At 42.5% G+C, this 27,083-nt stretch overlaps 3 protein-coding genes across 17 annotated transcripts in view; 1 reads left to right on the forward strand and 2 right to left on the reverse strand.

Moving 5' to 3' along the window:
* Window positions 1–578: 578 nt before the first annotated feature.
* Window positions 579–17,392, reverse strand: DARS2 (aspartyl-tRNA synthetase 2, mitochondrial). 2 transcript variants are annotated; one of them, XM_086753395.1, is made up of 17 exons: window positions 17,172–17,392; window positions 16,045–16,144; window positions 14,627–14,693; window positions 14,226–14,327; window positions 12,943–13,038; window positions 11,846–11,969; window positions 11,136–11,182; window positions 8,657–8,763; window positions 7,745–7,814; window positions 7,002–7,181; window positions 6,058–6,165; window positions 4,810–4,872; window positions 4,495–4,647; window positions 3,423–3,641; window positions 2,825–2,935; window positions 2,544–2,619; window positions 579–1,485 (listed from the first exon to the last, which is right to left on the reverse strand). In XM_086753395.1, the coding sequence occupies exons 1-17, from the start codon at window positions 17,278–17,280 to the stop codon at window positions 1,298–1,300; spliced, it is 1,920 nt and encodes a 639-aa protein (XP_086609521.1). In that variant the 5' UTR covers window positions 17,281–17,392; the 3' UTR covers window positions 579–1,297. The 2 variants fall into 2 exon arrangements, with proteins under 2 accessions (XP_086609521.1, XP_086609522.1); XM_086753396.1 differs by lacking the exons at window positions 7,745–7,814; window positions 11,136–11,182.
* Window positions 17,393–17,505: 113 nt separating this feature from the next.
* Window positions 17,506–21,972, forward strand: CENPL (centromere protein L). The gene is made up of 4 exons (XM_086753066.1): window positions 17,506–17,661; window positions 17,913–18,164; window positions 18,805–19,347; window positions 20,724–21,972. The coding sequence occupies exons 1-4, from the start codon at window positions 17,524–17,526 to the stop codon at window positions 20,793–20,795; spliced, it is 1,005 nt and encodes a 334-aa protein (XP_086609192.1). The 5' UTR covers window positions 17,506–17,523; the 3' UTR covers window positions 20,796–21,972.
* The window catches only part of KLHL20 (kelch like family member 20), a 29,135-nt gene continuing 21,727 nt past the window's right edge, over window positions 19,676–27,083 (reverse strand). For 7 of the 14 annotated variants that reach the window (XM_086753058.1, XM_086753054.1, XM_086753055.1 and 4 more), the window contains 3 exons: window positions 26,842–26,948; window positions 24,752–24,832; window positions 22,072–22,307 (listed from right to left, as the gene is read on the reverse strand). In XM_086753058.1, the coding sequence (XP_086609184.1) occupies window positions 22,247–22,307; window positions 24,752–24,832; window positions 26,842–26,948 (249 nt within the window). In that variant the 3' untranslated portion in view covers window positions 22,072–22,246. Of the gene's footprint in view, window positions 20,531–22,071; window positions 22,308–22,898; window positions 24,833–26,841; window positions 26,949–27,083 lie in introns of those variants that run through there. The other 7 variants (XM_086753065.1, XM_086753062.1, XR_015259156.1 and 4 more) reach the window with 6 other exon arrangements.

Below are 27,083 nucleotides of genomic sequence, written 5' to 3' on the forward strand. Positions count from 1 at the left end.
CTCAGAGAAGAACTGCTGTCCTTCTTTTGTCCTCCTGCACTTCCTCTGGCAGATGCCTCCTGCTGTCCTTCCCAGCTGGGACACAGTAGCTCTCTCTTTTCTTCCTTTGCATCATCTTCCTAGCTTATTCAGGTAATCTCTTCCTTCTGTTTTCCTCAGCTTCACCTTCCTCCTTTCCTCTTGCCAATTCTCTGCTTTCTCCAACCTAAACACAGAGTTAAGAACACCTACTGGAGTGCCTCTGCAGAGGGCTTGCTATACACTGCAGAGCAGAGCCAAGTGACTTGGTCTAGTAGGATGCTGCTAGAGCCCATGTTCTACTCAGCAGAGCTGCTCCTGCACTGTGGCTGTGCTGGTGTGGGACAGGGATGAACAGACAATTACTTGTGAGGAACTTGCTGCTGCATCACTCAGCACTGTAGCAACAGGTTTGCAGGATCAGGCAGAATTCACAGAAGACTGGCAATCCTGCCATGCTGTCACAGATTTCTTGTCATCTCCTGGAGGGATCAGGGGTCACAAAGAAAAACTGGCAGCTTACTCTTATACAGAAAGCCCAAAGCCAAGCTCAGTCAAACTACATTGCCAGATAAACTTTATTTACAAACATACAAACCTCAGAATTAGTGTGCTGCAAAACACCAGGACCACAGGCCCCAAAGACAGATTATCACCTCTTTCACGAGTATTATGAGGACAACCGTTGCAAATATTACAAATGCTTCTCTCCTCCTCCTCTTTGGAGAGAGAACACAGCTGAATATCAACTCCCCATGGCAAGTTCTGGATGATCTTGTATCCTCTAACACGAGACAAGCGGCTGGCTGCACTGAAGTTTTACTCCAGAGCTCTTGGCCCAGCACAGCACTGCTGTTTTCTAGCAGTCTTCAGCTAACAGATTCAACGATCATCAGGAATACAAAACATTCTGCCGGGCAAGTTGACACTATCTCCTCCAGATCGGAAGAGAAATACTTTACAAGAGACATGTAAAAAGTGGGGAGTGAAAAAAATATATCACATCTTCCCTGCAATGTGACACCCCAAAGCCAATAGTCTCAATATCCTTTGCTAAAATTATGTTCTTTTGTTTTACTTTTCTAGTTCTCCTTCCCATTACCAGCCCAAAGGTGAATTCCTATCAGGGAGCCCTCATATCCATTTCCCATTCAATTCTGAAACTGCCAAAGTACAGCAGGGTGGTACTGGCCCCCATCCTCCCATAGCTGATGTTTTCTGAACTGAATTCTAGTATTTAGAAGCTGTAACCACCTCTGGTTAAACAAATTGGCTTACATCAGTTTTTCTTTGCCTCTTTTTCTGCAAGAGGCCAGGAAACCTGGATGTGATATGGCTCTAGTTCTTCTGGAGTGACATAGTCCGGAGCATTGCCCATCAGGTCTCGTCCTCTGAAGGATTTAGGAAAAGCAATGACGTCTCGGATACTGGGAGCATCAACAATGAGAGACACCAGCCTGTCAAGTCCTAGAAGCAGAAAACAAATTGGTGAACCACTTGAGTTATGGCCCTGTATTACTTCCTCCGATTCCAAAAAATAAGAAGGATGGAATAGATAGTATTACTGAACCTGAAGAACAAAAGTAATCTCAACCAATATCACAGAAACAAACTTGCCTAAAGAGCAGAAATGCCTATCAAGATAAAGCTTTTCAATATTACAGAGAGTTCTGTAACACACCAAGGACTGCAAGACAGAGACAGTGCCTTTGCAAAGATAGCATAACGAAACCAGGGCAGCTAAGTGGCAGGAACACTGTCTCTGCTTAACTGCTCAAAGCTCTTGATCAACCAGTTCTGAAGAATTACAACAACTAGGAAGAATTCAAAAAGAACAAGAGCCTCTGGGTGAGTGGATGGAGGGAAATCACACTGGAAAACTGGTGAAAACGCTACCTTTGTCTTTTGCAGGGGGATTTTTCGTTTGTTTGGGAGGGGGGCATGTTTGGCTTTCTTCTTTTTTAAAACCACAAGCTTTCAGTGTTCTAGGAAAAAAGAAATCTGACATTATCTGAATTAATGACCAAAACAGATAAGGAAGGGAAGTGAGACTGAAGCAGAGGGCAAGGTTGTGGCAGTGACCCAGGGCGTGAAACACAAAGTCCCAGTCCCTGCTGTCCCAGGCCTCTAGGCATGCAGTACAGGGATCCTGTTCTCGCTGCACAGGAATGAGAAAAAAGATGACCTAATCTTAATGAACACTCTGTTTGTAGAACAGTGTATAAGGATCATCCTTAGAGGCATCAACACGTGATTTGGTCCTTGCATAAGAAATAAATCACACTATGACGCTGGGGAAGAACACCAAAACACTCTGCACTTGGTGTTGAAACCTCTGTTTCCTTCTAAGCCCACACAGTGTTACCACACTGGTGGTGCCAAATAGCAACACCAGCACTGCCCTCTCTGTCAGAAGGAGACAAGGCTTTTGCTAACAATCATAAGGCTTGTTCCTGGGATCTAACATGCAACAACAACAAAAAGTCACAAGACATCAGCATCCTGGAGAGCTACAGAGTACTCACCTAAAGCAATTCCTCCATGAGGTGGAGCTCCAAACTCTAAAGCCTCAAGTAGATGGGAAAGCACCTCAGAGTCCTCCTGCAAAGTTACATAAAAAGTGTCACTCTTCCTAGTAGCAACGTAAGATGAAGGTATGATAAAGTCATCCATCACTCAAGGCTAGCAGTTATGTTTCTTTATCTGAGACGCACACGAATGTTTCTTTCAGAATTTGAAATGGATATTTAAATTAATTAGTCCTTTAAATCTCCAAGAAAATGTTAGAGACATCTGCAGGTGTTACCTTCAGCACTTTCTCCAGCACAAAACGCTGTTGTTCTGCACTATGAATTCTGATGGAGCCACCTCCAACTTCACTGCCATTCAGCACAAGGTCATAGTGCTGGCTACGGACCTGCAGAAAGAAATGAACAAGCACCTTATGAAGGCTGGGGCACAGCTGAATTTAACACCAACATGCACACAGACAGCAGAGACACTGGAAATGGAATGAAGAAACGGCATACTACAGCACTGCTCTCTCAGTGAAACCTTGCAGTTCAGGTACCAGTCCTATCAGAGGCACGAAGCACTGCTGACAGATGTGGGAATGGTACAAATCCTTTTGCAAAGCTGATCAAAACCTGAAGCAACATGGGATGGGTAAGAATATAAGACTCCTCCCCTTAAGCAACTCTTTCCTATAAGCCCCTTTTGTGCAGGCACACGTGGGTATTTGTCACTCCGAGTAATCTGGAAGCCATCTCTTCCAAACAGATACAATATGCAGTCAGTTCCATGAAACAACATCCCTTTTTACAGTAAAAACAGATGCTACCGGCCCAGATTTCCAGAACATACAGCTGTAAAGGAGCCAGCATGGCAGGCATGAAGTTAGTTACCTTTGTGGGATCAGAATAAAGGAGGCTGGTATCTGAAGGATGAGGAGCAGTGAAAGGGTGATGAGCAGATTCCAGCTCAGTGGGATTCTCTTCCTTTGGGAGGAAAAGCGGGAAATCCACCACCCACAGAAAGTGAAAAGCTGTAGGATCACGAAGTACCAGCCCAGCCGCCTCAAGAAGGTCAGCACTCTCCAACCGTAGGCTTCCTAATGCAGAGCACTGCAAGGGAGAAGGGAGAGAATGAGACAGGAAAATTGTATTAACAGGGAGGTCACTCAAACACCGACCAAGGAAAGAATGTTTCATAAAGGTAGTATTAGAGACAGCATCAGTTGCAATGCATTGTTGGCTTAAATGCTGTTGCATTGTGTCCTGTGAGACAATACCTTCCTGCTGAGGCAACAGCAGCTCCAGGGTTTGACAAAGAAAGGTGAGTAAGGAGCTGGAAAGTTCACATTCTCCTAAATGTTCCATCCTCACAGAACTCTCCTAAAACTAATCTGAAGCTCCACACAGATGTGGATTAACTGGGGAAGCACAGGCAAGATCTGCACTTTACAGATAGAGAAATTAAGGCACAGAGAATATGACAAAATTTTGGCTATCAAGCAAAGCATGACACCCTGGCATAAACCAATGGTTGGAAACCAATGTCTGTTGGCAAGACCACAGAGAAGGGTAGCAACAGAATCTCCCATGACTGCTGCTAACTGTGCTTCACTCTCATCATCTGCTTATGGGAGATAAAATTACCTAGTTGACCTTGTTTCCAATCTCTGCTTGATCCTTAAAAATTAAGTTAAGGTGAGAGAAAAGGAGGCACTGACTTGTTTGTGTTTTATATTCCAGCCTTCGTTTCAGTTACAAGTTCTTCCCAGAATTTGACTGGGGGAAATAAAAGCAATCAGTACATTTCATGCCTTGTTTGCTGTTGCTATAGCTTCAGCTCCAGAGAAACACAGAATTAGATTATGACCTATTTCAATAATAAGAACTAGACTAAGGTCAGATAACATCAAAGCCATCATCAGCAACATTCAGCTCACACAGCCACCCAAGAAATACTTCCTACCACTTGCTTGTGTTCACCAGCTGCCAGCAGTACCACATCATCCGTCTGTATGTTCAGTGCGTGGATAAGCTCTGACTGCTGCTTCTCACCAAGAAACTTTGTAAGCAAAGACTTCAAGCTTCCGTCAGGCCTGCAGATAATTTCCATGATTTCCTACAGAAAGATAAGAGTATGTTCAGTCCAGTGCTGCCCTCTTTTGCCTTGAAGCATCACATGCTCAGGCAGCACTCAGCTATTGAAAACCGCTCTTCTATCTTCCTCTGCCTGCAAGTGCCTTTATACGCACTTTGTCATTCACCATTTCCAATGCCTCACCTGGTTAAACTGGGATTTTGCAGAATCCTTTAATGACTCCACATCTTTATTTTTAAGATATCTCTGGAGAAAGAGTAAAAGACGACACATTAAACATCAGCAAAATTCATGGAAAGTCTGACCAGGATTCAAATCTACTGAGCTGTTTCCAGACTTCTCAAGTTCTTTAGTTTCCAGTACAAGTTCTTATGAGGGCTGTGGAACAGGACAGGGGCCACAGCACTAGGCTGCAGCTGAGTGTGATGACACCCACCAAGGGCTCCTCTCAGGAAGAGGCCCCTCTAGGTTGTACAGTTTTTCTCCCTGCTCATAGATCAGCAGAGTTAGATTATGCCAACTAAACTGTCTCCAGCATGCAGGGACAAGGTTATAACACCACACTGCTGATGGGAAGGCATAGCTCAGTTTGGCGGAACAGAGGGAAACCAACTGGGCTGACAAATGCAGAGAAATGCAGTAAGTGAGGACCTGTGTCAAGATCTTGATTTTTTTTTCAGCTACTCTAATGTTTAGAGAAGCTCAAGACTCCACTTTCATTTTGCTCAAACACAAACCTTAGTGCCCTCTTGTGGGAAGCTAGTAACTTGCATTTTGCACCAAAACTAAAGGAATCCTAAAACAAACTGTGGTCAGAAAGTCTTATTCCCCAAGTAAAACTCAGTGTTTAACAATTTTTTTTCCACGCTGCCCAAGCTGCAAAGATGACCACAGCCAGAATTAAATCTGCTTCCCTGCCAAAATACATGGCTGTGTCAATTTTCCACATCTGTTGTCAGCCTTGGATTTGGTCTGTGACATTCTCATTATGAGACGTGAGTTGTGCTCACAAATGCAGCAAAAGCAAACACTTGTAACCACCTGACTCTTCTCTCCAAAACAGAGCTGTGCCATACCTGGCTCTACTTCAGCCTCTTGCCAGAGAGCACAATTTATTATTGAAATGCACATCAGAAGCCACCCTTGACAAAAGCAAGCTGAAACCTTCCCTGTCCTCTAAGGACCTTGCAGCTCTGTTTTCTTCTGCTCCTCCCTGAGGACAATGTACTCTTCCCCACCTGATCATCTCCATTCTCCTCTTCTAACACCATTCAGCCTAACCTGACGTCAATCACAACCAATCCCAAATTCCCTGAAGGGCACTATTCCCCCACTAATAGCAGGGAACATTTCCATACCAATGAAGGAATATAAATTGGTATTTTATTTATTTCACATAAACCATAAGCATTATGTAAAAGCATCACTTACCGCCCCCTGAGAGATACAAATGGCTCTGACAGTGCCGCGGGGGTAACTGAGTGCATTCTGCACAAATTGAATGTCTGATCTTCGTAAGAAGTCACTGATATCCACTATCTGAAAAAGGACAGATCACAGGAAAAAGCAGTGGTGGTAGGAACACAACGCAAAAAATCCCACACCTGTATCTTAACACCTTCCACACCACTCCCTGGGACTCCATTTCTTTGTTCACTGAAATCAGAGGGTTCACAAAAAAAGGAACAAAAGCCAAGCTGGAATAACCATAACGAAGCTGAATGCTGCAGAAACGGAAATGCAAGACAGCCAAGAAAACCCAAAATTGCGTTTGAGCCAGGAAAATGCAAGGTTGAGGTGGTGACATCTTATCATAGTGGAGAGAGCTGCACACTGAGAAAGAAACCCCAAAAATTAATGCCCAGGGAAATATAAGATGCTTTGTTGCTTTTTAGCACTGTTCCTCTTAATACGCTTGTCAATATTCTTATTTCATACTTTCACACTCTTATTTAATGTACAAACAGTGTATGCACACTACCACAGTTGGTTATCTTGAAAATATCCTCAGGCCATTAAAAGGCTGGAGAAGCCTGTCTCATGAAGCATGCTCACCAGGAGTGTGCTTTGGAGCGCAGCAGACAAACACTTAAGGCACCTGTGGAGGCCTTATGGCTTCTGTTCCTGAGACAGTCAAAATGCATGGCTTCCTAACACTACACTATCTTTAAAACAAAATTTTCTTAAAACTTACATTTTCCCACAGTCAAATAATCAAACTTTCTCTTCCCCAAGAGATGATTATGGGATAGACACCTTGGGTAAATTACAGGATTAAGAACTCCGGCCAATCACGTATACACTATTTAAACAGATTATTCTTAAAACACTAACAGAAACGAGAAGCTGCAAGTTTCCAAGGGGCAAACCCTCACCTTCATCCCAAAACGAGTGTCTGGTTTATCAGTCCCATAGTCAGCCAACGCCTCCTCATATGTCATGGAAGGGAAAGGAGTTGTAATGGAGCCTCTTTCCTCAGGCCAGGAATACTGCAGGAGGCCCTCTATCAGTCTCTGGATCCCAGCTTGATCTACAAATGACATCTCTATATCTATCTTAAAAAAGAAAACAGGAGGGAGGATTCCACATTAGCTATAGGTTTTGCCTTTGCATTGCTACTTGCAGAAGCTCCTGACTATAAAGCTAGTATAAAAAGAAACAATATACTGTATTAAATCATAGCATGACTGCACTGGACTCAGGGTGTGCCTATGACTTCCCTACAGCCTGATGACTCAGGACACGATCTCCTCAGAGAACTGAGGTAATCACGACAAGGACAGAAGGGGAAGCCTTGAATGAACCAGGCTAACTCTGCCCGGGATCTCAAGGCTGAGGAATAGGACGCCTGACCCAGCAAGACAGGAGGAGATTGCACCATTAAGCACAATCACTGTGCAACACAATTCCCACATCTGCACCTGGGACTGTCCAAGGACAGTAACTACTCTGTGCATGTCCCATACTAACTCCAAAGGGCTGTCTGTGAAACACACAGTAAACAACATTGAACTCCCACAACGCACAAGTGCTAGCAGAAACTAACTCTTCAGAAGGGAAAACAATTACAAGCTGTTTGAGGTGAGGAGGATGGTGAAAGGCAGTACAAGCCAGTTACCTGCGTGAATTCAGGCTGCCTGTCAGGCCGTGAACCTTCATCTCTGTAGCAGCGAGCAACCTGAAAGTACCTGAAATAATACTTTTACTTAAGTAACAATTTAAAGTACCCTAAATTAAATTTTGGCTATAGAATTGATCATTAAAAAGAAAAAAGCAGCACTGTTCCCTTCGCAGCAGATGATCATAGTCCTGGTTGCCCTCATCACTTCAAAAGTACATCCTGGTTGTTCTCATCCCCTCATAAGCATGAAATTTTGAGTGGAAGCCACTGGATCAGCAGCTGTATCCATCTCAAACCACACCCTCCAGAGGCACATGGAGGCTGCCAGGTGAGCTGTGTCCCAACAGGGGCATACGCAACCCCTTTCCCACCTTCTGCTCCAATCCTCAACTCTACTAAGGACCTTGCAAAACTCAGTCATAATCAAGACTTGGCCTGCATTTCACTGCATGAATGACTGCCTCCCTGTCCTTCAATTTTATCTGGAGGAACAAGCCCAATTAAAAGCTTTGTACTCATGCACCCTGAGAACATGTTTTCCTTGTCTCAGTCATGCTCAGCTGCCCAGCCTCACTTCAATCAGTTCTATAGGTTACTCTTGGATAGGCTGTTATCACACACTAGACTTTCTAACCTTCAGATAGACTGTGCTTCAGATCAGGTTTCCATTTAAAACAACAGTGAAGATTTCAACTTTCAAACAGGATACGTTTCCTCCTACTGGGAGGCATTCCTGCTGAGGAGCAAAGGGCCTGGCCTAGCTGGGAAGTCCCAAGTATTGAAGGATCCCTCTTCAAAACACAAAACCCTTGGCAGCATGTTTCTGGGGAAGTATCTAAAACCTCACAGATTAAAGCAAGCAAATCCTGCACAGGACATGCAGAGAACAGGAGTTCAGGAAACTCTTACCTGTCCAGGCCTCCAACCATGAGGAGCTGCTTGAACTGCTGAGGACTCTGCGGTAGAGAGTAGAACTTGCCAGCTTCCCTCGAGGGCACAAGGAATTCTTTTGCTCCCTGGCATCAGAAAGAAGAGAAAAGCTTACATAGTTCAGCAAATAAGTGACCTCAATTCCTTGACAAAGAGCTGATCTGAATATACTTAGTACACAACAGAGATGCTGCTGTCCAAAAGTCTTTGGGTTTTAGGCCATTTTTTCCCCTTCTCTTTCAGACGATTCAGCTCTTTCTCTTGCCCTAGTTTTTCTTGCTCAAAATGTTACAAGTGGATACGGAATGGCAAAAACATCAAGTTTATCAAATCAAAATGGATTTTAAAGAATGGATTTTTAAAGTTCACTTGAACTTTTCATCTGAGCAACTGCACTAGAAGCAAACAATCACCCCAACTGGCAATCAACACCAATTCTTCAAATAGAGCATTCGATCGCATTTCTCCTCCCACAGATTCTTTTGTGTTTGACAGCATGAGTTCACACCATAGCCTTTCCCTCCATTGCAGGTTTATTTCACTTTAGGAACTTCTTGTTTTCCAAATCTTTGCCCCTGAGTCAAATATGAGGGAAAGCACAAAGGGATTTAAAAGTTTTTGAGAAGGGCAATGAAATTGCTGCCTTGGTTCCAAAGGCAGCCAAGCTAAATACTATAAAATTCAGCAGCTGGTATTTTAGGTCTGGACCTCTACCCTAGAAAGGCAAGCCAGGCATGAGCTTGGGCTAGGTCCTTCTGTTGAAATCAGCCCCTGATCTGGCTGTGTTTGGCTTGGCAGGGGGGAATCTTTTCAGACCCTGTGAAAGAGTAGCTTTATTTGAACAGGCTATAAATAGTGCTTGGAAGAAAGCTGGAAGAGAGACTTTTCCCAACATCTGGTAAAACTACAACACTGCTCTAATCACCACTCTTGAAATGCGGGTCCACTTCTGCTTCCCTGATGCTTCCTGCTCTCCGTTGCCTCCTGTGAGATGTGAGCTTTAACTTCAGCTCATATCACAGTTCAGTCCTAGCAACAAATGCGGCAGCAATTTGCTCAGCTGTGAGGGAAGGAAATATCGGACACAGGAAGACAGCCTTCTGCACAGCTGAAAAATCACACCAAACTCTGAAGAAAAACTACTGCTCTCTGTAAGGAAGAGGATATAAAATTATCTTCCAGAGAGAAACTAAAAATAATTGAGAATTTCTGAGCACTCAGCCCAAAGCACAAAGAAAAGTGAACATACAAGCTAAAATTTTTTAAAAATCAGTGCATAGGTTTCCTAATCTCTGGATCAATTTTTCACACTTCTTCTACAAACCTCCTTCCATTCACCCAGGCAAGAGAAGACAAACACTGAACTTCCCAGCAAGATACGTCAGCACAGCAGTTAAAGAGTGGTATGTCAAAATTACAATGAAATGCACAATCTCTTCAGCATTCTCCAGGAACTGCAGCAAACAGAGGCTACCCTTTTCGAGGTAGTTACAGTTTTTAATAGACTGCAAAACACCTTCCTGCCTTCACCATCTTTTGCTCCCACCACAGGCATATTTCTACCATTGAGCTCTGTTCAACTGTTGAATCAAATCGAGTATCAGTATCTTGGATCCTTTTGTAGCAATTACGTTAAACATATATGGGACTTAAGTCTCACATCACATCTCATGTAGAAACTGGGTGGATCATTACTGGGAGACTGGATTCTGTGGCAGGCAATCGCACCACCTTAAACACAGCCGCTTTGCAGAATCAAATCCAAAAAACTCTAAGCTAACAACACAACCTACAAGCACAAGAGGAAAGGACCTATTTTCCCCATTATGAAATCCCACTTGTGAGGAAATGCCTGTTTGTACATTACACTTAAAAACCAAAAATCTGTTAAACAGCTTGGTCCAAAATATCCCAAAGGAGGATTCTCCAACTCCTGCGCTGTGAGACTGATGCATAACAATACACCATCAAAGACAGGGGTTTAAATGCAAGAACTCCATGTGTTAGCTGCATCAACGACTCCCGGGCTACAGCTCTCTTATCTGTGATTATTTCCGAAACGAAACAAAGGAACTCAGAAATTAAAATGCTTTGAGCAGCACCACTGCTGCTGTAACCTACTAGTTAAAGAGATAAATGCTGGGGAAACAGTGCTTAGAGGAAGTTTTTTGGTTTTATAATCTGGCTGTCCCAGGACAGGACTTACATTCAACATGCACTCTACAAGTCGGAAATTTTATTTATTTGAAGGTTCAAAATTAAGACACAACATATAACCTCTTCCCTTTCACTCCCTCTACTTTTAAAAGGATCAATGTATCACATCAGAAATTTGCACATGAGCTGTCACTTAGTGAGGGAACAGCAATGAAGGCAGAGTGGCAAGTGACAACAGTTCAGCCATGAACTGCCTACGCAACCACGGGAGGCTAAACCACATTACTAACAGAATACATACCCCTGGGGTTCTCTTAAAGAGCGTTGGAGTTTCTACATCCACAAACCCTGAGGAACAAACACATGCTTCAGACAGAGAATATGCTGAGAGCAGAGAGAAGAACTAGTATGACACAAAGTAGGCTAGAGTAGGGTTAGTCAGCAAAATAGGTAATCTAGCACACCATGCAGCCTCTCTAAAAATCCACAGAATCAAAAAATCTAAGAATTCATTGCTTCTGAGAATAACTTGTGTAATGACAGATTGAAAGGCTATGAACTACCATGATGTCCTGCCAGAATTGTTCATAACAGATGACACCATTTATGTCAAAAACCTGTTAATTCTCTATCCATTTTGAACGAGGCTTTGGCTTTTCCAAAAAGGACGTCTTGATTTTAAGATAAGCATAAGCCCTACAAGAAATCCATCCCTTTGACACGCCTCAAGTTGAGTGACCAAAAGAGGGGAAACTACCTGCAAAAGGCCTTGTCTCATTGGATATAGCTCATTTGAAACAACTGGTTTGTAGCATGCTAAGAGATTTCAATATGTTTTGTTCTTCAGACCTGCCATCAACCTTCTAAAAACCCCACTGCAAGCACACATCCATACTAAGTGGGACCAGTCTGGAGTAACAAGTTAACTGACAATCTTTCCCAGCAATAGAAAACAGAAAAAGGGAGGGCTAAAATGTTGTTTGCTTCACACTGTTCAAGTACTTTTCTTACCATGGAGGTTACATAGATACTCCCGCATCCTCATCACTATCTGTGATCTCAGCCGCAGGTTATATTGCAACCGGAAGCTACGCAAGTCCAAGTAGCGATACTGCATCCGTAAGGCCTCTGATTTCTGGAGAGAAGAGATAATTAGGATTAAGAGACATAAACCAAATTGCATGTCCAATGAAGCTGCTCCTAAAGCCACAGGACAAAAGGGGGAAGCTAAAAAAGGATGATGCTCTATCGCCGCAACCCACAACCTACACAGAAACATCAACCACTGAGAGCGTTTCCATGTATGACAATCACTTTTAAAAAAAAAAAAAAAAAAAAAAGCCAAAACAGACAGACATTTACTGGGATAAGAGTAGCCTCAAAGCTCAGGATTTCAGTCCTCCTTATTCACAGTCCACTGCAATAGACTGTGGCAATCCTCCCTGCGATTTCTGAGCAGAGGAGTGGTACCATACACAGATCTAAAGGAACTAAATGCCGATACATCCTTATTACAGACAGGAAAACTAAAGTAGTGCAGATGGGAATTGTCCAGGACCCGTAACACAGAAGGAACAGAAGCCGGTCCTCCCAATTCCAGGGAGGACCTATCTATCAATCACAGTTTCAATGGCACAGAGAATATCTTCATTTAACAGTGATGCCTCTCCTACATCATGGAGCCTGCACTGAAACTAATCTCTTACAAGACTGTGTACTTAAAGAGGAAGAAAATGCTCTGGCTGACTAGCTACTTGTCCCTTGCCTTGAATGCACAGCAGTGCATTGGCAGGTTCTGTTTCACACTCTCAAAAAAGCTAGCATAGCTTCATTTCTTTCACTCTTCCCTTCACCATCTGTTCGTACAGTGATACTTGAAAACCCTGTGCACTGGAATCATTCAAGCTTTGTTTTCAGCTTCACTCTAATTAGAAATACATCCTCACAGCTAACAAGCAGCACCCCTATTTTAAATACCATCCTTCCCCCAAAACAGAATCAGGAGAACCAGACGAAGCTCTGAGATGTTTTGCTATCATCCTGGGTAAATTCCCAGTTTATTGAAAAGCCACCACTTTGGTAAAAAAAAAAAAAGAAAAAACAGACACCTTGATAAAATCCTTAATTTCAAAAGGTAACTTCTTGCAGGAGTTTAGGATCTCTGCCGTCTCCACCTTCACTTCAATATCCCCTGTTGGCATTTTCTGGAACAAAAAGGCAAGAAAAAAAAAGTTAGATTCAGAACTTCGGGAAAACAATTGGACAAAGGTACTTCGACTGTCGAGGGTGGGGAAAAGAAACCCATGTGATTATCCTCCCTGCCTTCTAACACAGTACACCTCAGAGAACTTCTCTCAAGGACAGATTTCCCCTAGATTTCCCTCCCGTTCAGAAAAACACCAAGCCACCTCATGAAAGATGGTATGTTCTTTCCCAGCAGTATACTGATCTCTGCAAGAAATTTAATTATTTTCCTTTGCCTTCTCCTTGAATAACATGCTGAGCACAGAGGAACAGTCAGGCACAAACCCTTCTAGGGCACATGCATTCGGACAAAATAATATGTCCATTAGCTTCAATGAACAGCCACGCAGTATACATTTCAGTGTTTATTAGCAGGATCACCATCAGTAAAAAAGGCAACTTGTGAAGAACTTCTCAGAACTTCCAGTTCTGAGCATCTTTTTCTTAGATCCTGAAGAACAGCCAGCTTCCCCCACTTAGCACTGTGCCACATCAAAGTTCATTTGATCCTACAGAACTCTTTCTGTTTACCAGGGGAAAGTACCTATGATCTTCCAGCAAAATGATAAATGATTAAAAGAAATAAAAGCATGGCTTGAAGCTTGCATTCTTTATGGACATCAGTAAGTGGTCAGACGGAAAAAAAAAAAATATGGTCATAAATCCAGGTTCTTTTTTTAAGCCTGTCAACGATGGAATACGTACAATCCTGGCAGATTAATCTCTGGCTGATTATAATGAGAGCTGAGGAATGCACAACACTAAAAAAATTATTCAACCTCTGTTTTCTATACAATGAGAACAGCAAAATCTATTTTGAGTGAGAAATAGGTCATCACATGCTATGGAACTTGTGATGACAATAACAACTTTTTTTCTTGAAAATAATCTCAACCACACCTTGAAAGTCTGAAAAAGGTAGCCATTATCCTTTCAAAGGGCTGGAACACAATTTAATTCGTGGGTATCTAATGTGCTTTGAGGTTCTCTCTTAAGTCACGCGTCAGAGCAGTTATTTCACCTCACATTATCTGAGGATAGGCTGTCACACACCCAGAACCCACGGCAAAGCTATTACACAAAAACCACTGTAATCTTACTACCCAGTACTCCTTTGCCACAAGGAATAAAAACTCAGAATCCTCACCGGATTCTCCTGCCCTGGGGGCCGAGAGGACACAATTCCAGTCACTCGCACAACAGATTCCACTGGGGCATTAGACAAGAGCTTCTTCACGTGGGAATGTGCCTACAAGAAAATGACAAAGTCTCGGAGAAATCCAAAGAACAGGAGAAATGCAGTGTGCTCAAGGGTCTCATTTCGTAAGGGCCCATTTGAATTCAGGATCACTCCTCATAACCCAGGGGAAACAGCATTAATGTTTCTGTTGCAGTGTCAGATCAGGGCTCTCATAATGGTTAAGTCTACTCGTGAGTCAGAGCACTCAGTCTCACAAAGTACTTCATTCCACTCTTCATGTCTGCTGGACTCAAGTGATCAAAGGAAAAAAAAAATAAAATAGACACTCATATTTTGGTAGCACTTACCTCATCCTGGGGAATTATGACCTGGGTCAGTCCCTGGAAATCCCTCAAAATCAGAAACAGGCCTTGTCTGATCCATGAAAAACACAAAAGGAAAACCATTTTTTTCAATAATTCAGTAGTCTTCTGCTTTTTAAGCCAAAGCACAATGGCAGCTTGCTACTTTCTGTACTTGCGACTAATCTCAAATCACTCCCAAGTAATGCACATACAGGTACTTTTCCCACATCTGAATCTAATCTGAACAATTTGTTTCAGATTTTGCCCAGTCACAGACAAACAACGTGCAAATAACCAGGAGAGGCAAGATTTTAATTTGAACATTAATCAATGTAAAGCAGGGATTCTGAACACATGCAATTTTCTGCTGGGAAAAATAGTTCAGATAAACACTTTCAGATGAGCAATAAAACTAAAGTTCACATGGATACAAAAAAAAAAAGTCCAACCACAAAACAAGAAGGAGCACACTGGTCCCATAAGAAGCTTCACATGAACAATCCACACTCCTAGACCCAGAATCATAAATCTTGATCTCTTCAGCTGCAGAAGAGACAGCTACCATTGTACTTAATCCATCAAGAAGCTGTCATATGGAACACACTCTGGCTGCCTTTAAAAGTAAGAGTGCAAAAATCTCATTGCAATAATCCTAACTCTGTTTCCTAGAACTCCACCCACGATTGTTTAAAGATGAGATGCTCAGGACCTTCTGGAAAAAAAAAAATAAATAAATATCCCACACAGACCATCACTGCAGAATGCTGGACAAAAAGCAGCCTCTCCGAATTGTAAAACGCAAAACGTGACTTTCGATACAAATTAATTTCACCGAAGCCACAAGACCTATCTCAATTTTACAAGCACACACCCAAGATCAGAATATTTTGGAGCACTGTCCATGCTGTATGCAGATATGCTTTTCACCCAGCAGGAGTGATTGTATCATGCCACCTATTGCAAACTGTTGGAATTAACATTCCATCCTCTGCGTACTACCTCTTCTTACTATTTCTTTTTTAAACAAAGCTTGCATGCTTCAAAATTGCACTACTAGATGCTGTAGTTGAAAAGATATAGTTTGATTAAATTTAAGGACATTATATAAAAGAAATTATTTGCTCGCAGCTGTTAGAATTGCTATAAATATGCTATTACTTGCTTTCTCCCCTATACATCAAGGGTAATAATATTTAACTGCTTATAGTATTGTAACGAGGATCAATTAACATTTGCAGGAAACTCTGAAATTTTAAAAACTGATCTGACAGAGTTCTTAACTGTTTTACTCACTTCAGAAGTGACTACTACAGGGTATTAAAAGATAACCTGAAGTATAAAAAGGTGTTTGAATCCAGGCCTAGAGCATACGTTGGGTCTGTCAAATAAGCATCTCCATTTTCACCTTGGTTTGCGTTTACCTTTGATACTGAATCCATCCATACAGTGTGACCTCTTGTCCAACATGAGCAGAACGCAGCTCTCCACAAGTGTTCGTCCGTGTGACGAAGCTATTGAAGTCTTGAATAAAAGTAAGAAATTATTGTGTGGCTTTTGCAGAGAAGCAAGACAAAAAAAAAGTCACAGAGGTCCTCCCATCCCCAACACCAACTAAATTTAGGCATACAGAAAGAAAATACTCCGCATATCCCCAATACAACTGCTGTAAGACATTGGGACATAAATATTACATACAATTATTATAAACAAGTTTTTAAGAGGAATTTTTTCTATGTCTCAAACTTTCATACAGAAATCTGAACACAACGCAAACTGTTGCCCTCCAATTTTCATGGGCAAGAGAAGGGAAAGCTGCAGATCAGTTCTGAGGCATGCTGACAAATGCAGATTTGAAACGAGAAAAGCAGCAAAAAGGGGGCTTGACAAGCCAAGACTGAAACATACAGACACCCACTGTGTGGGTGTAAACGGAACAGTTTCCTGCCTGCAACTACTGGTAAAAGGCCTGAACCACGATTACAGAAGACCTTCCACAGGCCCCAGTGTGGCTGGTATCATGACTTAGTTATAAAACCAAGCACACCATTTACAGAATGTGCTAGAGTTTCAGTTTGCAAGGAGAAATTTGAAGAACACTATCACCTAGACACATACATGTATGTATTATGTATGTGTCTAACTAAATGAACTAATCTCCCTCGCTACCTTCACCACAGCCTTTAAAATTAAATAGTAAAGGGCAAGAAGGTTTGTTCTTAAGTTAGGCATTCAGCTACCCACGCTGTTTACAAATTGTGTGCTACAGAGGAAGGGGGGGGGGGGGAAAGAAGTAAAAACTCAGGGGGAAAAAAAATAGACAAATTGCTTTGATATACTTTGAATTCACTGTGAGATGCCAAAGTCAAATAAAAGCAGGATTTAGAGGGGACATTTTAAAAAGTTATCCAAGTATAACAATTTATCACAAGTGCACCTTTAATTGCCTGTGCAGAGTCCCCTGACCTGGGTCCCAGGAAATAAAACAAAATAACAAACATCCAACACGCACGAGAGGGCGGCGGGGACAAGACAAACGCTTCTTTCTCACCTGGAACCGGCGGGGCCGAGGCCGCCCGGTGCAGAGCCCGCCCGCAGCCCGGCCGGGCCAGCTCTCCAGGCAACCGCCGCAGCAGCAGCAGCAGGCGGGGAAGGGCCATGTCACAGCCTGCACCTGAACGGGAAACAAGAGGGGAGCGGCACCAACCTGCGACCCGTTAAAAATGCAGAGACGGGAAGGAAACCGCCAGCTCCTTCCGCCCGCCACGAACATGGCGGCCAGGGGCGGCGCCCGGCCCCAGCCCCAGCCCCAGCCCCGGCCCCGGCCCCGCGCGCTGCGGAGGCTGACGGGAAGGGATTCAAACGGCTCCCGGCGGGGAGTCGCGCCGGGCTCGGTACCGGTTATGGAGTCGGCAGACGGGGCGGCGCGGACGCTGCTCAGCATCGGGCGGCTGTCGCGGGGGCCGCCCTTTGGGCGGACGCAGGGGAGGTTCGGGCTCAGCCCCAGCGGTCCGTTGCTCCCGCCGGCGCCGCGTTCCCAGGTGGGGCCCGGGGGGGTTGATGGTGGGGCCTAACTGTCCCCTCAGCCGGGCTGCCCCGCCGGCCCGGGCTCGCTCCCCTCCGCTCGGCACCGCTCCCGCCGCGCTGCCAGGCGGCATAAACCGCCCCTGTTCGGGCACAGAGCCCGGGCCGTGCGGGCTGGGCAGCCCTTTGCAAGCCTTAAAGGGGGAAGCTATCCTCCTTTGTTGTTTTTTTTTATTTTTTTTTCACTTTTTTTTTTTTTTTTTTTAAGGAAAACGCAGATCCGCAGAAAACGGCGTTTCTACTGCGCAAGCAGTGGACCTTATACAGCGTGACCCCTCTGTACAGGTTCTCTAACGCTCATCTGAGGGATTACGCCAGGCTGCTGAGTGCTTTCATTGCTGCCGAGAAGCAGAAAGGATTGGCGGTGGAAGTAGGGGTTGAGCTGGACATCAAAGTGGCTATCTCCAGCCTTCCAGACCTGAAAGGCAGCGACCAAGACCAGGCTGCGATCCTCGTGCAGGTAAGGGGTCTTCCTAGCAGTTTTGGTAATTGTAATTGAGACTTGCATTTTACAAGTTGCTTTTGCTGTCACAAAATACACCGTCTCTTAAAAAAGAAAAAATACTAAACCCTAGCTGTATGGATTAACTACTGTAGTATCTGTTGACATTTAATGAAAGTCAGTCCTGTCTGTTTCTAACTGTAACAGAACATCTCATGAGCAATGGATATATTTAATTGCAATTTTGAGTTCAACTCTTTGACAAGATCAGAGTAAGACTATAAGGAGCAATCTTTGTCTAATTTTTTAGTTCAGCAGTCAATTTACTGCAAGGACTCTGAGAGGTTACTTAGCTTCCTCGATAAGGTTGGTATAATCCTACTTCCAAGCTATAGCTCAAGTCTAATTAGTATTTCTGAAATGCTTTGCCTCAAGATGCTACTGAAATGCCAAGTTTGGTATGGCAGTGGTTATAGGATGTACCACAGATTGGCTCTTCTGAATTAAGCCGAATAAACTCAGCTCCAGGACTACTCCCAATTAAGTAAAAAGTGCTTTTCCCACTGTTTTCAACGGTGCATGCATCTTTTAGGGATGTAACAGACAGAGTCACTATGAGCTTTACAGAAAAGAATGATGCTTGTTTTCCTCATCCTAGCTTTCTTTGAGATCACCAGCTTCCCCAAAAACCTCAGAAGAGAAACTGATATGGTCAGGCTGGTTCTGCTGTGTGTCTGGAGATGATCTTTCTGAGAACATGCCAGAGGACTTCACTTGTTTACCTCTGTTTCTTGCTAACGGGGCAGAGAGTTACACGTCTATTGTTGGAAGCTGGTTTCAGAAGACTTTTGACTGCTGCTTCCGCCGTTTAGCCCTCAGCCCTCTCAATCTCAGCTGGATGGCAGCTATGTGGACTGGATGCAAAGTGGACAAAACTGCATCTGCCATGGAACTAGTTTTCTCTGTCCCCTGTTTGTCCCAGCCTCTGGATATTTCATATGCCATTCATCCAGAGGATGCAAAAGCTCTGTGGGACACGGTCCAAAAAACTCCAGGAGAGATCACTCAAGAAGAGGTAGATGTCTTCATGGACTGCCTTTACTCTCACTTCCACAGACATTTTAAGATCCACTTGTCAGCTACAAAACTGGTGAAAGTTTCTACAGCAATTGCCTCAGCACACTGTGATGGGATTATAAAGGTGAGGTTTTAAGTAGCATGTTGTCCTAATGTTGGACAAGTGAAATAGCTGTACCTGTCTAGAAATGCCTTAATTCTACAAATCAAAGTTTCTTATGCATAACTTCATAGAAGAAGTTGTTAAACCCTCAGCTTTTATTAGTCATGAATGGTTCTGGAGTTGGGGCAGCTGTCAGTACAGTATTTTACTCCTGTATTGCAGCAGAAGTTACTAACCCTAGTCCTGGGCCAGAAACAGATGGATTAGCTGCAGTATTAACAGGAAAGTTTCTTTGCCCATTGGCCAAACACTTAAGGCTTAAAAAGATGCCAAATGTTCATTAGCTTTCTAGTATTGCAGTTGTTAAGACACAGGCAGAAGACAATTCCCTTGCTATATACAAATAACTGGTGTGTGGGTGAGCCAAGAGACAACAGATGATGTTAAGAGTCAAAGCACCTTGCATAAAACTACTTCACTTCTTACTCTTTTCATAAAGCTGCTGGTGTTTCTATAGAGGTATCTATAATATGCTTTAAAACCATAGAGGATTAATCCTTCCTGAAGTTTCCTCAAGCAATACAATACGGTCTTCTGAGTTAAAGAACAGTTTGTGTAAATACAATTGCTTAAATTTAGTCTGTGATGTGCTGACTCCATTTTTCTGGGGACAGAGGGAATGTCAGAGGTTACAGTTAGGACCTCACTCAGGCACCTCTTTCCTGGAGCATAAGTTCATCAAATTAAGGAGAACAGGCTTTGCTGGGAAGCATCTCAACAATTTTGGCCTTTGGTAGGACAACTGCCAACCACTAAATGTTAGCATTACATTGCTTGTTTTTAACTGTAGTAGTTTAGAAGTGGCTGAAAAAACTTTTTATGTTGATGGTCAGTAAACACAGGAGATACTCAACTGAACAGGCTTTCTGAAGAAGGGTTCTCTTCTGGAAACGTGTGTTGTGTAAACTTGGCTATGGCTCTTCCATACTGGGGATAATGAGTTAAAGTCAGACACATATTCAGTATGGGAAAATATGGGTATTTAAGGAAACTGGCATAGTCTCACTGGTCCTCCTACAGAAGGAGGGAGGTAGCTGAAGCAGCAGGAGTTCTAGGATTCTCACCTTGCAAAAAGCTGGAGTAGGAGCAGGGCATTTCTTAGGTACTCTGCTTCACATAGGACAGGAGCAGAAGTCAGAGGGCTCTGAAATGAGCAGCATGTAGGCACGTGTGTTTTCCTTGTATCCAGGGTCAAAATAATAACAAAGGTACCTTGCAAACAACAACAGAGAACTGACTAATCAACTTGGTAGTTGGTTTCCCACCATTTAAGGGTGTGGAAATCTGTCAACTGACATTTTTGTTTTGACATGCTTTTTTTTTTCTCTTTCTTTCAGTTTCTACAAAGCCAATACCTAACAGGAGTGCTGATGCTACTGACAGAACTAGCAATCTCTCAGATACAGTGAGTTATTTCAGTAATTCTTCATGCTAGAAAGGCTTACTGTTGGAAGACACATGCTGAGAAACTGACTGGAAACCTATTCCTGCAGCATCTTCTTTCCTTTCATCTTGGCTGTCCAAAGTTGGACATCTAACTCCTGCAGTCACTCTGTAACCAGCTGTAATTCAATGTCATGCACAGCAAAGACATGCAGACTTTTTGCTCTAAAGAAGGACTACAGTATAAACCTCTCATGGCTTCTTAAGCACTTTTTTCATAGTCCATCTGTTTGTTTATGTGTAGGTATCACCCAGGGGCTAGGAGATAAAACTTTGCAAATTCTTGGAGGCAACTTACTGACAGGTTGTTTCTGTGTTTCAAATAGCAATTTGGTTTTCACCTAACTAGACAGCCAAAGCCATGCAGGCCTTAGCTAAACTATGACTACTCTTGGGTCACACGTGAAAAAGGGGTGGATACTTTACAACTCAGGGTGGAAAAGTCCAGGTTTCTAACTTCCTTTCTAGCTTGCTGAGGCCAGTTTGTAATGGTTGTAACATGTTCACCTGTATCTTGGTTGGGCTAAGGTGAACAGTATGAGACTGACAACTGCCTTGTGTGTCCAGCCTGTTGGTCCTCTCAGACAAGTTAATACACAGGAAATTGAAGTCTGTGTATAAGCTAGGTATTTATTATGCTTTGCCTGATGTTTGTTGTCTTGGATTGTAATCCTGTAGACCAGAATGCAGTCGGGCTTGGAGCTATGGATGCTGAAATTTTATACTAGATCTCTCCCTGCTAGAGCAGGTAGGAGTTCAGAGGGCTAGTGCACAGCACCTGGCTCTAGCTTAAATGAGCAGCAAGGAAGTAGAATAAGCACCTGCTAAGTGTTATGACTTCTGCATTACAGTACTGAATGAAGAAAATATTTACCATCTTTTACCAACAGATTGGTCTTGAGCAAAGTAAAGACCACCTCTTCCTGATTAAAGATATGCTTATGTGACAAATGTTACCTAAAGTCCAGTCCCCTCTACAATTGTACAGCATGTCTAAGGTCTGATGAGCTTGCGCTGTGACCTTCCCCCTAAGCAGGGATGCACATTCCCCCATCTTTGCCCAACCACATAATTTTAGGATTTGTCAGCTGTCAGTAAAAATGTTCTTTATCCTTCTCCCCAGCAACACTGAGATGAACCAGCCATGCAAACATGTTACTGCCTAACATGATATAATTGCATGCCTAGTTCCTGATATACTTTTAATAATGTATTTCCAGAATTAGCCACAGAAACATGCACTTGTTTTTAGTTTTTGTTTACTAATTGAAGATGGTTTATTTTTGCTTGTAAAGTGATAACTCTTACCCTGGTAGAAACAGCTAAGCAGTTTTCTGAAGGTCTTGACAGCTCAGCAGCTGTTTAAACTATCCGTTTTGATGCTTTACTTTCCTTTTATGAAACATCTTAAAGTTTGCTAGCTTGATTCAGAGGAACACTGGGTAAAGCGGGAATAGGAGGTCTGGCATAACTGGCACCTGTATTTGATTTGAAAACAGGACTGTTACACCCATGGCTTAGTTTTAAATCTAATGCTCAGGTTTTCAACAAATTTCCATAAATCTCTAAAAACCTGTAGTTTTGTATAGCCTCTTTTAACTTCTTCCTTTATTTAAGAACAGAGACTAATAGCATATTAACTCCAGTGGAGTATGCATATGGACTACAGCCATACTCCGCTTGCAAGAGTAGTACTTTGCTAACTATATGTGGTATCTACTACACTCTAGCTGTAAGATATTGCTGAAATGAAAAGCTACTTCCTTCTCTTTTTTACAGGCTTATCTGCAAATTGGAGTATAGCCCTCATCAATAACTGCAGTTATGTCAACAGAGCTAGATTTAGCCAGATAGTACAGATGCTTTCTCCCAGAAAAAGCTGGTTCTGAATGACGTGCTTCTAGGCCATTGAGGGAAACACCAAACAGCAGAGTTTTAAGCCAGTTTTACTTGGACTGGTATCTGAAAAAAAAAAAAAAACAAAAAAAAACCAAAAAACCCCAGCATCTATGTCCATACAAACTATACTAAAGTCTAGTCCACTGCTTTCACACAAAAGAACAAACAAAGAACAGCATAGAAGAAATTTATTAAGATAGCACTATTTATACAAGTTACTCATGCTAGAAAAAAGCATAAATGATACATGTAAACATTTGTTTACAGAATACTTGTTATCCTTGTAAAGGTGCAAATGATCTCATATGTAAACACAAGAATACCAACCTTTCTGGGAAAAGGGGCTTTTAAAAAAGTTTTAGTTACCCATTTATTACTGTAATGTAATTTTTACTATGTTCAAGCACATTAAAATGCTGAGTTACATGAATCAAACTATGAAGTTAAAGAACTTAAGATGTCAGCACTGCCTTTTTCATCTCAAGAATTTACAGTCCTCTTACTCTTCTAGAATCAGATTTAGTAAGGTCCAAAGTTGTATCAGGTGCAAAAGGTCATTCTTTCATACTAAATAGAAATTACAGTACAAACATATCAGAACCTTACAGTTAACTAGAGTTTGTCCTTTCTCTCCCCCCACCCCTGCGTGCCTCCACAGTCACTGAAACATGACAGTTACTCACAGTGCCAGCAAACAGTCCCCCCCCTCCAAAATCTAGTGAGCCTCATACCTTTCCCCTGCTCTAAATAAACACAGGCAAAGTGCATAAAAATTAAAAAAAGGGAGGGTACCATCTCATCACAGTCAGTGTTTCACAACAGGAATTTTAAGGACACTGACAAGTGGCAGGAGGGCAGCTAAGATGATGCTGGTTTAAGCTTTTTTCAGCAGGAGCTGACTGCAGGTCTGCCATACCAGCAAGAACCTGAGAAGTGAGTGTTGATCTAGGCTAGTCAGAACGAACAGATGAGACCTGCATCCCAGCTTCAGACAAGAACTGATATTTAGCAGGCAATGCGAGAAACAGATTTTTGTAAGTAAGCAACAACTAGTTGTTTCTAGGTTCATATACAGGGGAGGGGAGAGACAAAAGCCAAACTTTTGTACCATACACCATACAGTAAAAAGGCATAATCTGAAATCCTTTTCACTCTCACCCTTTTGGGGCACTTCACTGATTCAGTCGATAGATGAGAGTTCCAGTTCTACTTCTTGCCTCCAGCAAGATTGAAAAGATACTCAGGGCACCCATCCTCATAGCTCTCCTGTACTTTAAGAGACCCTAAAACATACCACAAGGGTTGGAACCACAATAGCTGGCAGGACACAGCCCTGCCCTAACCACCAGCTTGTCAAAACTCAAATCACACGCGCACATATACATATATATAAAATACATATATATATGCACACACATATATATGTATATAAAAAGCTGGAATTATCGCTGTGACCAATACAAAGAAAATACATGATACAAATTAAATGAAAAAATAAATATACTCTGTGCACAGAAAAGCTTCTGTGCAAAGGTGGCACCTTGCAAGTCAAGTACTTTTTTGAAGCTTTCTGTAAATAAGGCAAAAGCAATGTTTTCTGTATCACTTTTCTCTTCTGCCCACCACACAGCTGCCACATCCACTGCTCACAGCAGGAGGGAAAGCAGGAAACCTTCCTCCTTGCCAGACTCCCAGTATAGCGCATGGTCTCTACATCAGCATCATTTACGCTACAATAACTTAACAGTTTGGTTTATTCAAAAATGTAGACTACTCAGAAAAAATACGGACATAAGCAACACTTCTACTTTTGTCCAGTGGTTCCCTGGAGTCTGACAATGTGGTCTCCCATTGGGCACACTCTCACAGAAGTCATTTTTAGAATTCCATAGAGTCACCGGCAAAGAGTTACATTGGATCTAGAGCATTCATACTAGAGCTGCAAAGAGGTCCAGTGTCAACAAGTCTCTTCAGTTTTTCTAGGAATGCGAACCAAGGGGTCTCCCTCCCTCTTGATGCTTACCATATATGGGATTCACAGTGCGTCATTTTGATAACACCTACTCCTCCTCCCAGCCGGCGATAGTTCATCCCACCATACAACCTGCAAAGACAAGGTGTCAGTGATCACACCGGTTCAGCTCCTTTGTGGAGCTACCATGGGTCAGACTGAACCAGCCCTCGTAAGCAGAATTACACCGTTGTTAACCTCTGATTAAAGCAGACCATGACAAGTATGAAGTTGGGTAGCAGTGGTCTTCATATTTCCAACATAAACAGCTGTCTCTCTCTCTCAAAAAATGAAACTGCTTCTCATTTTGACACCACAGTTTTCTGTTACTTGAGTAATCACTTGCTTTCTCCCTGTCTGGTAACTTGGAGAACAGAATAACCTTGTAGCCCAAGTTCAGCTACAGCCTACATTTAGGATAACACACGATCAAGGATAGGTTTGCTACTGACAATTCAACTGATTTATTTTCTATTTCTAATACTCTAAATTCAGCTGATCCAACCATGGTATAACAGATCCCGAGCACCATCTGTTTCTCCAAAACATGCTACTGAAACGGTGCCTGCATTTCACATGGAAGTTTGATCCTTATAGTCTCCAGCATCCTACTCACTTCAGCTGCATATTCCCCTCTGCGCCACTGAAGTCTGCTGGCAGAAACAGGAAAAGCCAGTTCTTCAAACAACTCCTACCAATGCAATTTGTTAAACCTGAACTGCGTCGGAAGCATTTCTTGGTCAGGCTACAAAAATAAAAATATCCCTCACAGAGCAAGAAATTCAGCAAACAAAAGAAAAGAGAAGACCACTGAAATTGATCAGCTGTATTGAATGCAGTGGGAGAAAAAAAACCCACAGGCCTTGAACAAACCTTGAACAACCCCCTAAACTTCTGTGAATGCTATCCCAGGCAGTAACTCCTAACTTTAGACATCTTATCGCTGTTACTGTCACTGGAAGTAGCTGAAACCATTCAGCTAAGGAATATGAAGTAGGTATTACTCCGTACTCAACTGGTTTTCTCAGCAGTTCAAAAGGCATTGTCCGTCAGTCAACAAACAAGAGGAAGTTCCTCCACTGCTTCTTATGACAGCTTATCTCACAGGGAAAGGCTTAATCTACTAGCATTACTAGGCTGGAAGGAATAAGGACATTAATTTCTTTCTATTCTCCACCCCTGTCAGATTACTAAAGCAGCAAGAATACAGGCAGGAGCTTGAAATTTAATACTAATTACATTTGGGAATAAATACACAGGCAGTTGCTTTCAAGTGTGGTTATGACTAGGAAAAAAAAATAGGAAAAAAAGCCTTTTTGCTCAATACATGTTTTTGATCAGCCATTTCCTATTATTTCTCTCAGCTTGTGAATCAGATGAAATTCTTCTAATTGCTGTCCCACTTAAAGAGGAAGAACATCATATGCTTGAAATGTTCTGTTTCAGCTCCTCCAAAAGGATCTGGAAATCAGAGCCTCAGCTTGAAAGCAAAAAGCTATTAGGCTGAATTCTACATCATTACTGCTTACTCCTTCTGCTAAGGGCAAGCTTAGTTTTATTCAGAAAAGTCATCCCAAAATAAACAGAAGGGGTCCATTTTTGTTATGTTCAAAAGCAGCACTTATAAACAAACTAGATTTTGGTATGACTTTTTGCTTGCTATCCAACAAGCCAGCTAAATCCTGTGGGTCTCAATAACCTATCTATACACCATCTTCCTACCTGCAAAACATGCAATGAGACTTAATTAAGTGTTGGTTAAATCTCTTGGGATACTCAGATGGGAAAAAAAACCCCTCACTCCCATTTTACTTAAAATGGAGTCAATGACTGGAATTCAAGCAGAAATCTGCAAGAAAATGTTTCTCAATGGCCATAATCATAAACATGGGGATACTGTAGGTAAATGGCATACTGGGATATTTTTCAAAATGTGATTCTCTTTCCTAAACATTAATGCAAGCCAACAAGCCACAATGTGACTGTTATGCTGGCTACCACACCCGAGTTCTTCGCTATGGTGTACACCACGTTTCTAATTTGGCTGGGACAGCAGCTAAAGCTGGAGATCACTATTTGACTGTTTCACAAACTTAAGTTACCTCCAGGTGTTAGCATCTGGATCAAACACCTCAATGGTCTTCAAGTACGTTGTGCCATCAAAACCTCCCACTGCCATCAGCTGTCCATTCACCACTGCGAGGCCAACCTGAAAAACAACCATCACAGATGGCAGCTATCTAGCTGGGATGTCCTGAAAAGACAGGTTCTGAAATGAAGGTTAAAACGAAAGTATTAATAAAGGATTTGACAACCATGTTTGGTGAAAGGCAGTCTGCAGTAG

The sequence above is a fragment of the Chlamydotis macqueenii genome, chromosome 8 (genome assembly GCF_036417535.1).
Source record: "Chlamydotis macqueenii isolate bChlMac1 chromosome 8, bChlMac1.mat, whole genome shotgun sequence".
NCBI lineage: Eukaryota > Metazoa > Chordata > Aves > Otidiformes > Otididae > Chlamydotis > Chlamydotis macqueenii.

Excerpts from the sequence above, each read along its gene's own strand:
- DARS2 (XM_086753395.1), bottom strand. The coding sequence starts at position 17,280 with ATGGCCCTTCCCCGCCTGCTGCTGCTGCTGCGGCGGTTGCCTGGAGAG. Across the intron at positions 7,182-7,744 it reads GGCAGCCTGAATTCACGCAG|ATAGATATAGAGATGTCATT; the intron begins GTAACTGGCTTG and ends TTCTTTTTTAAG. Across the intron at positions 1,486-2,543 it reads TCATGGAGGAATTGCTTTAG|GACTTGACAGGCTGGTGTCT; the intron begins GTGAGTACTCTG and ends TTCTGCTTCTAG.
- CENPL (XM_086753066.1), top strand. The coding sequence starts at position 17,524 with ATGGAGTCGGCAGACGGGGCGGCGCGGACGCTGCTCAGCATCGGGCGG. Across the intron at positions 18,165-18,804 it reads AGGCTGCGATCCTCGTGCAG|CTTTCTTTGAGATCACCAGC; the intron begins GTAAGGGGTCTT and ends TCCTCATCCTAG. Across the intron at positions 19,348-20,723 it reads ACTGTGATGGGATTATAAAG|TTTCTACAAAGCCAATACCT; the intron begins GTGAGGTTTTAA and ends TCTTTCTTTCAG.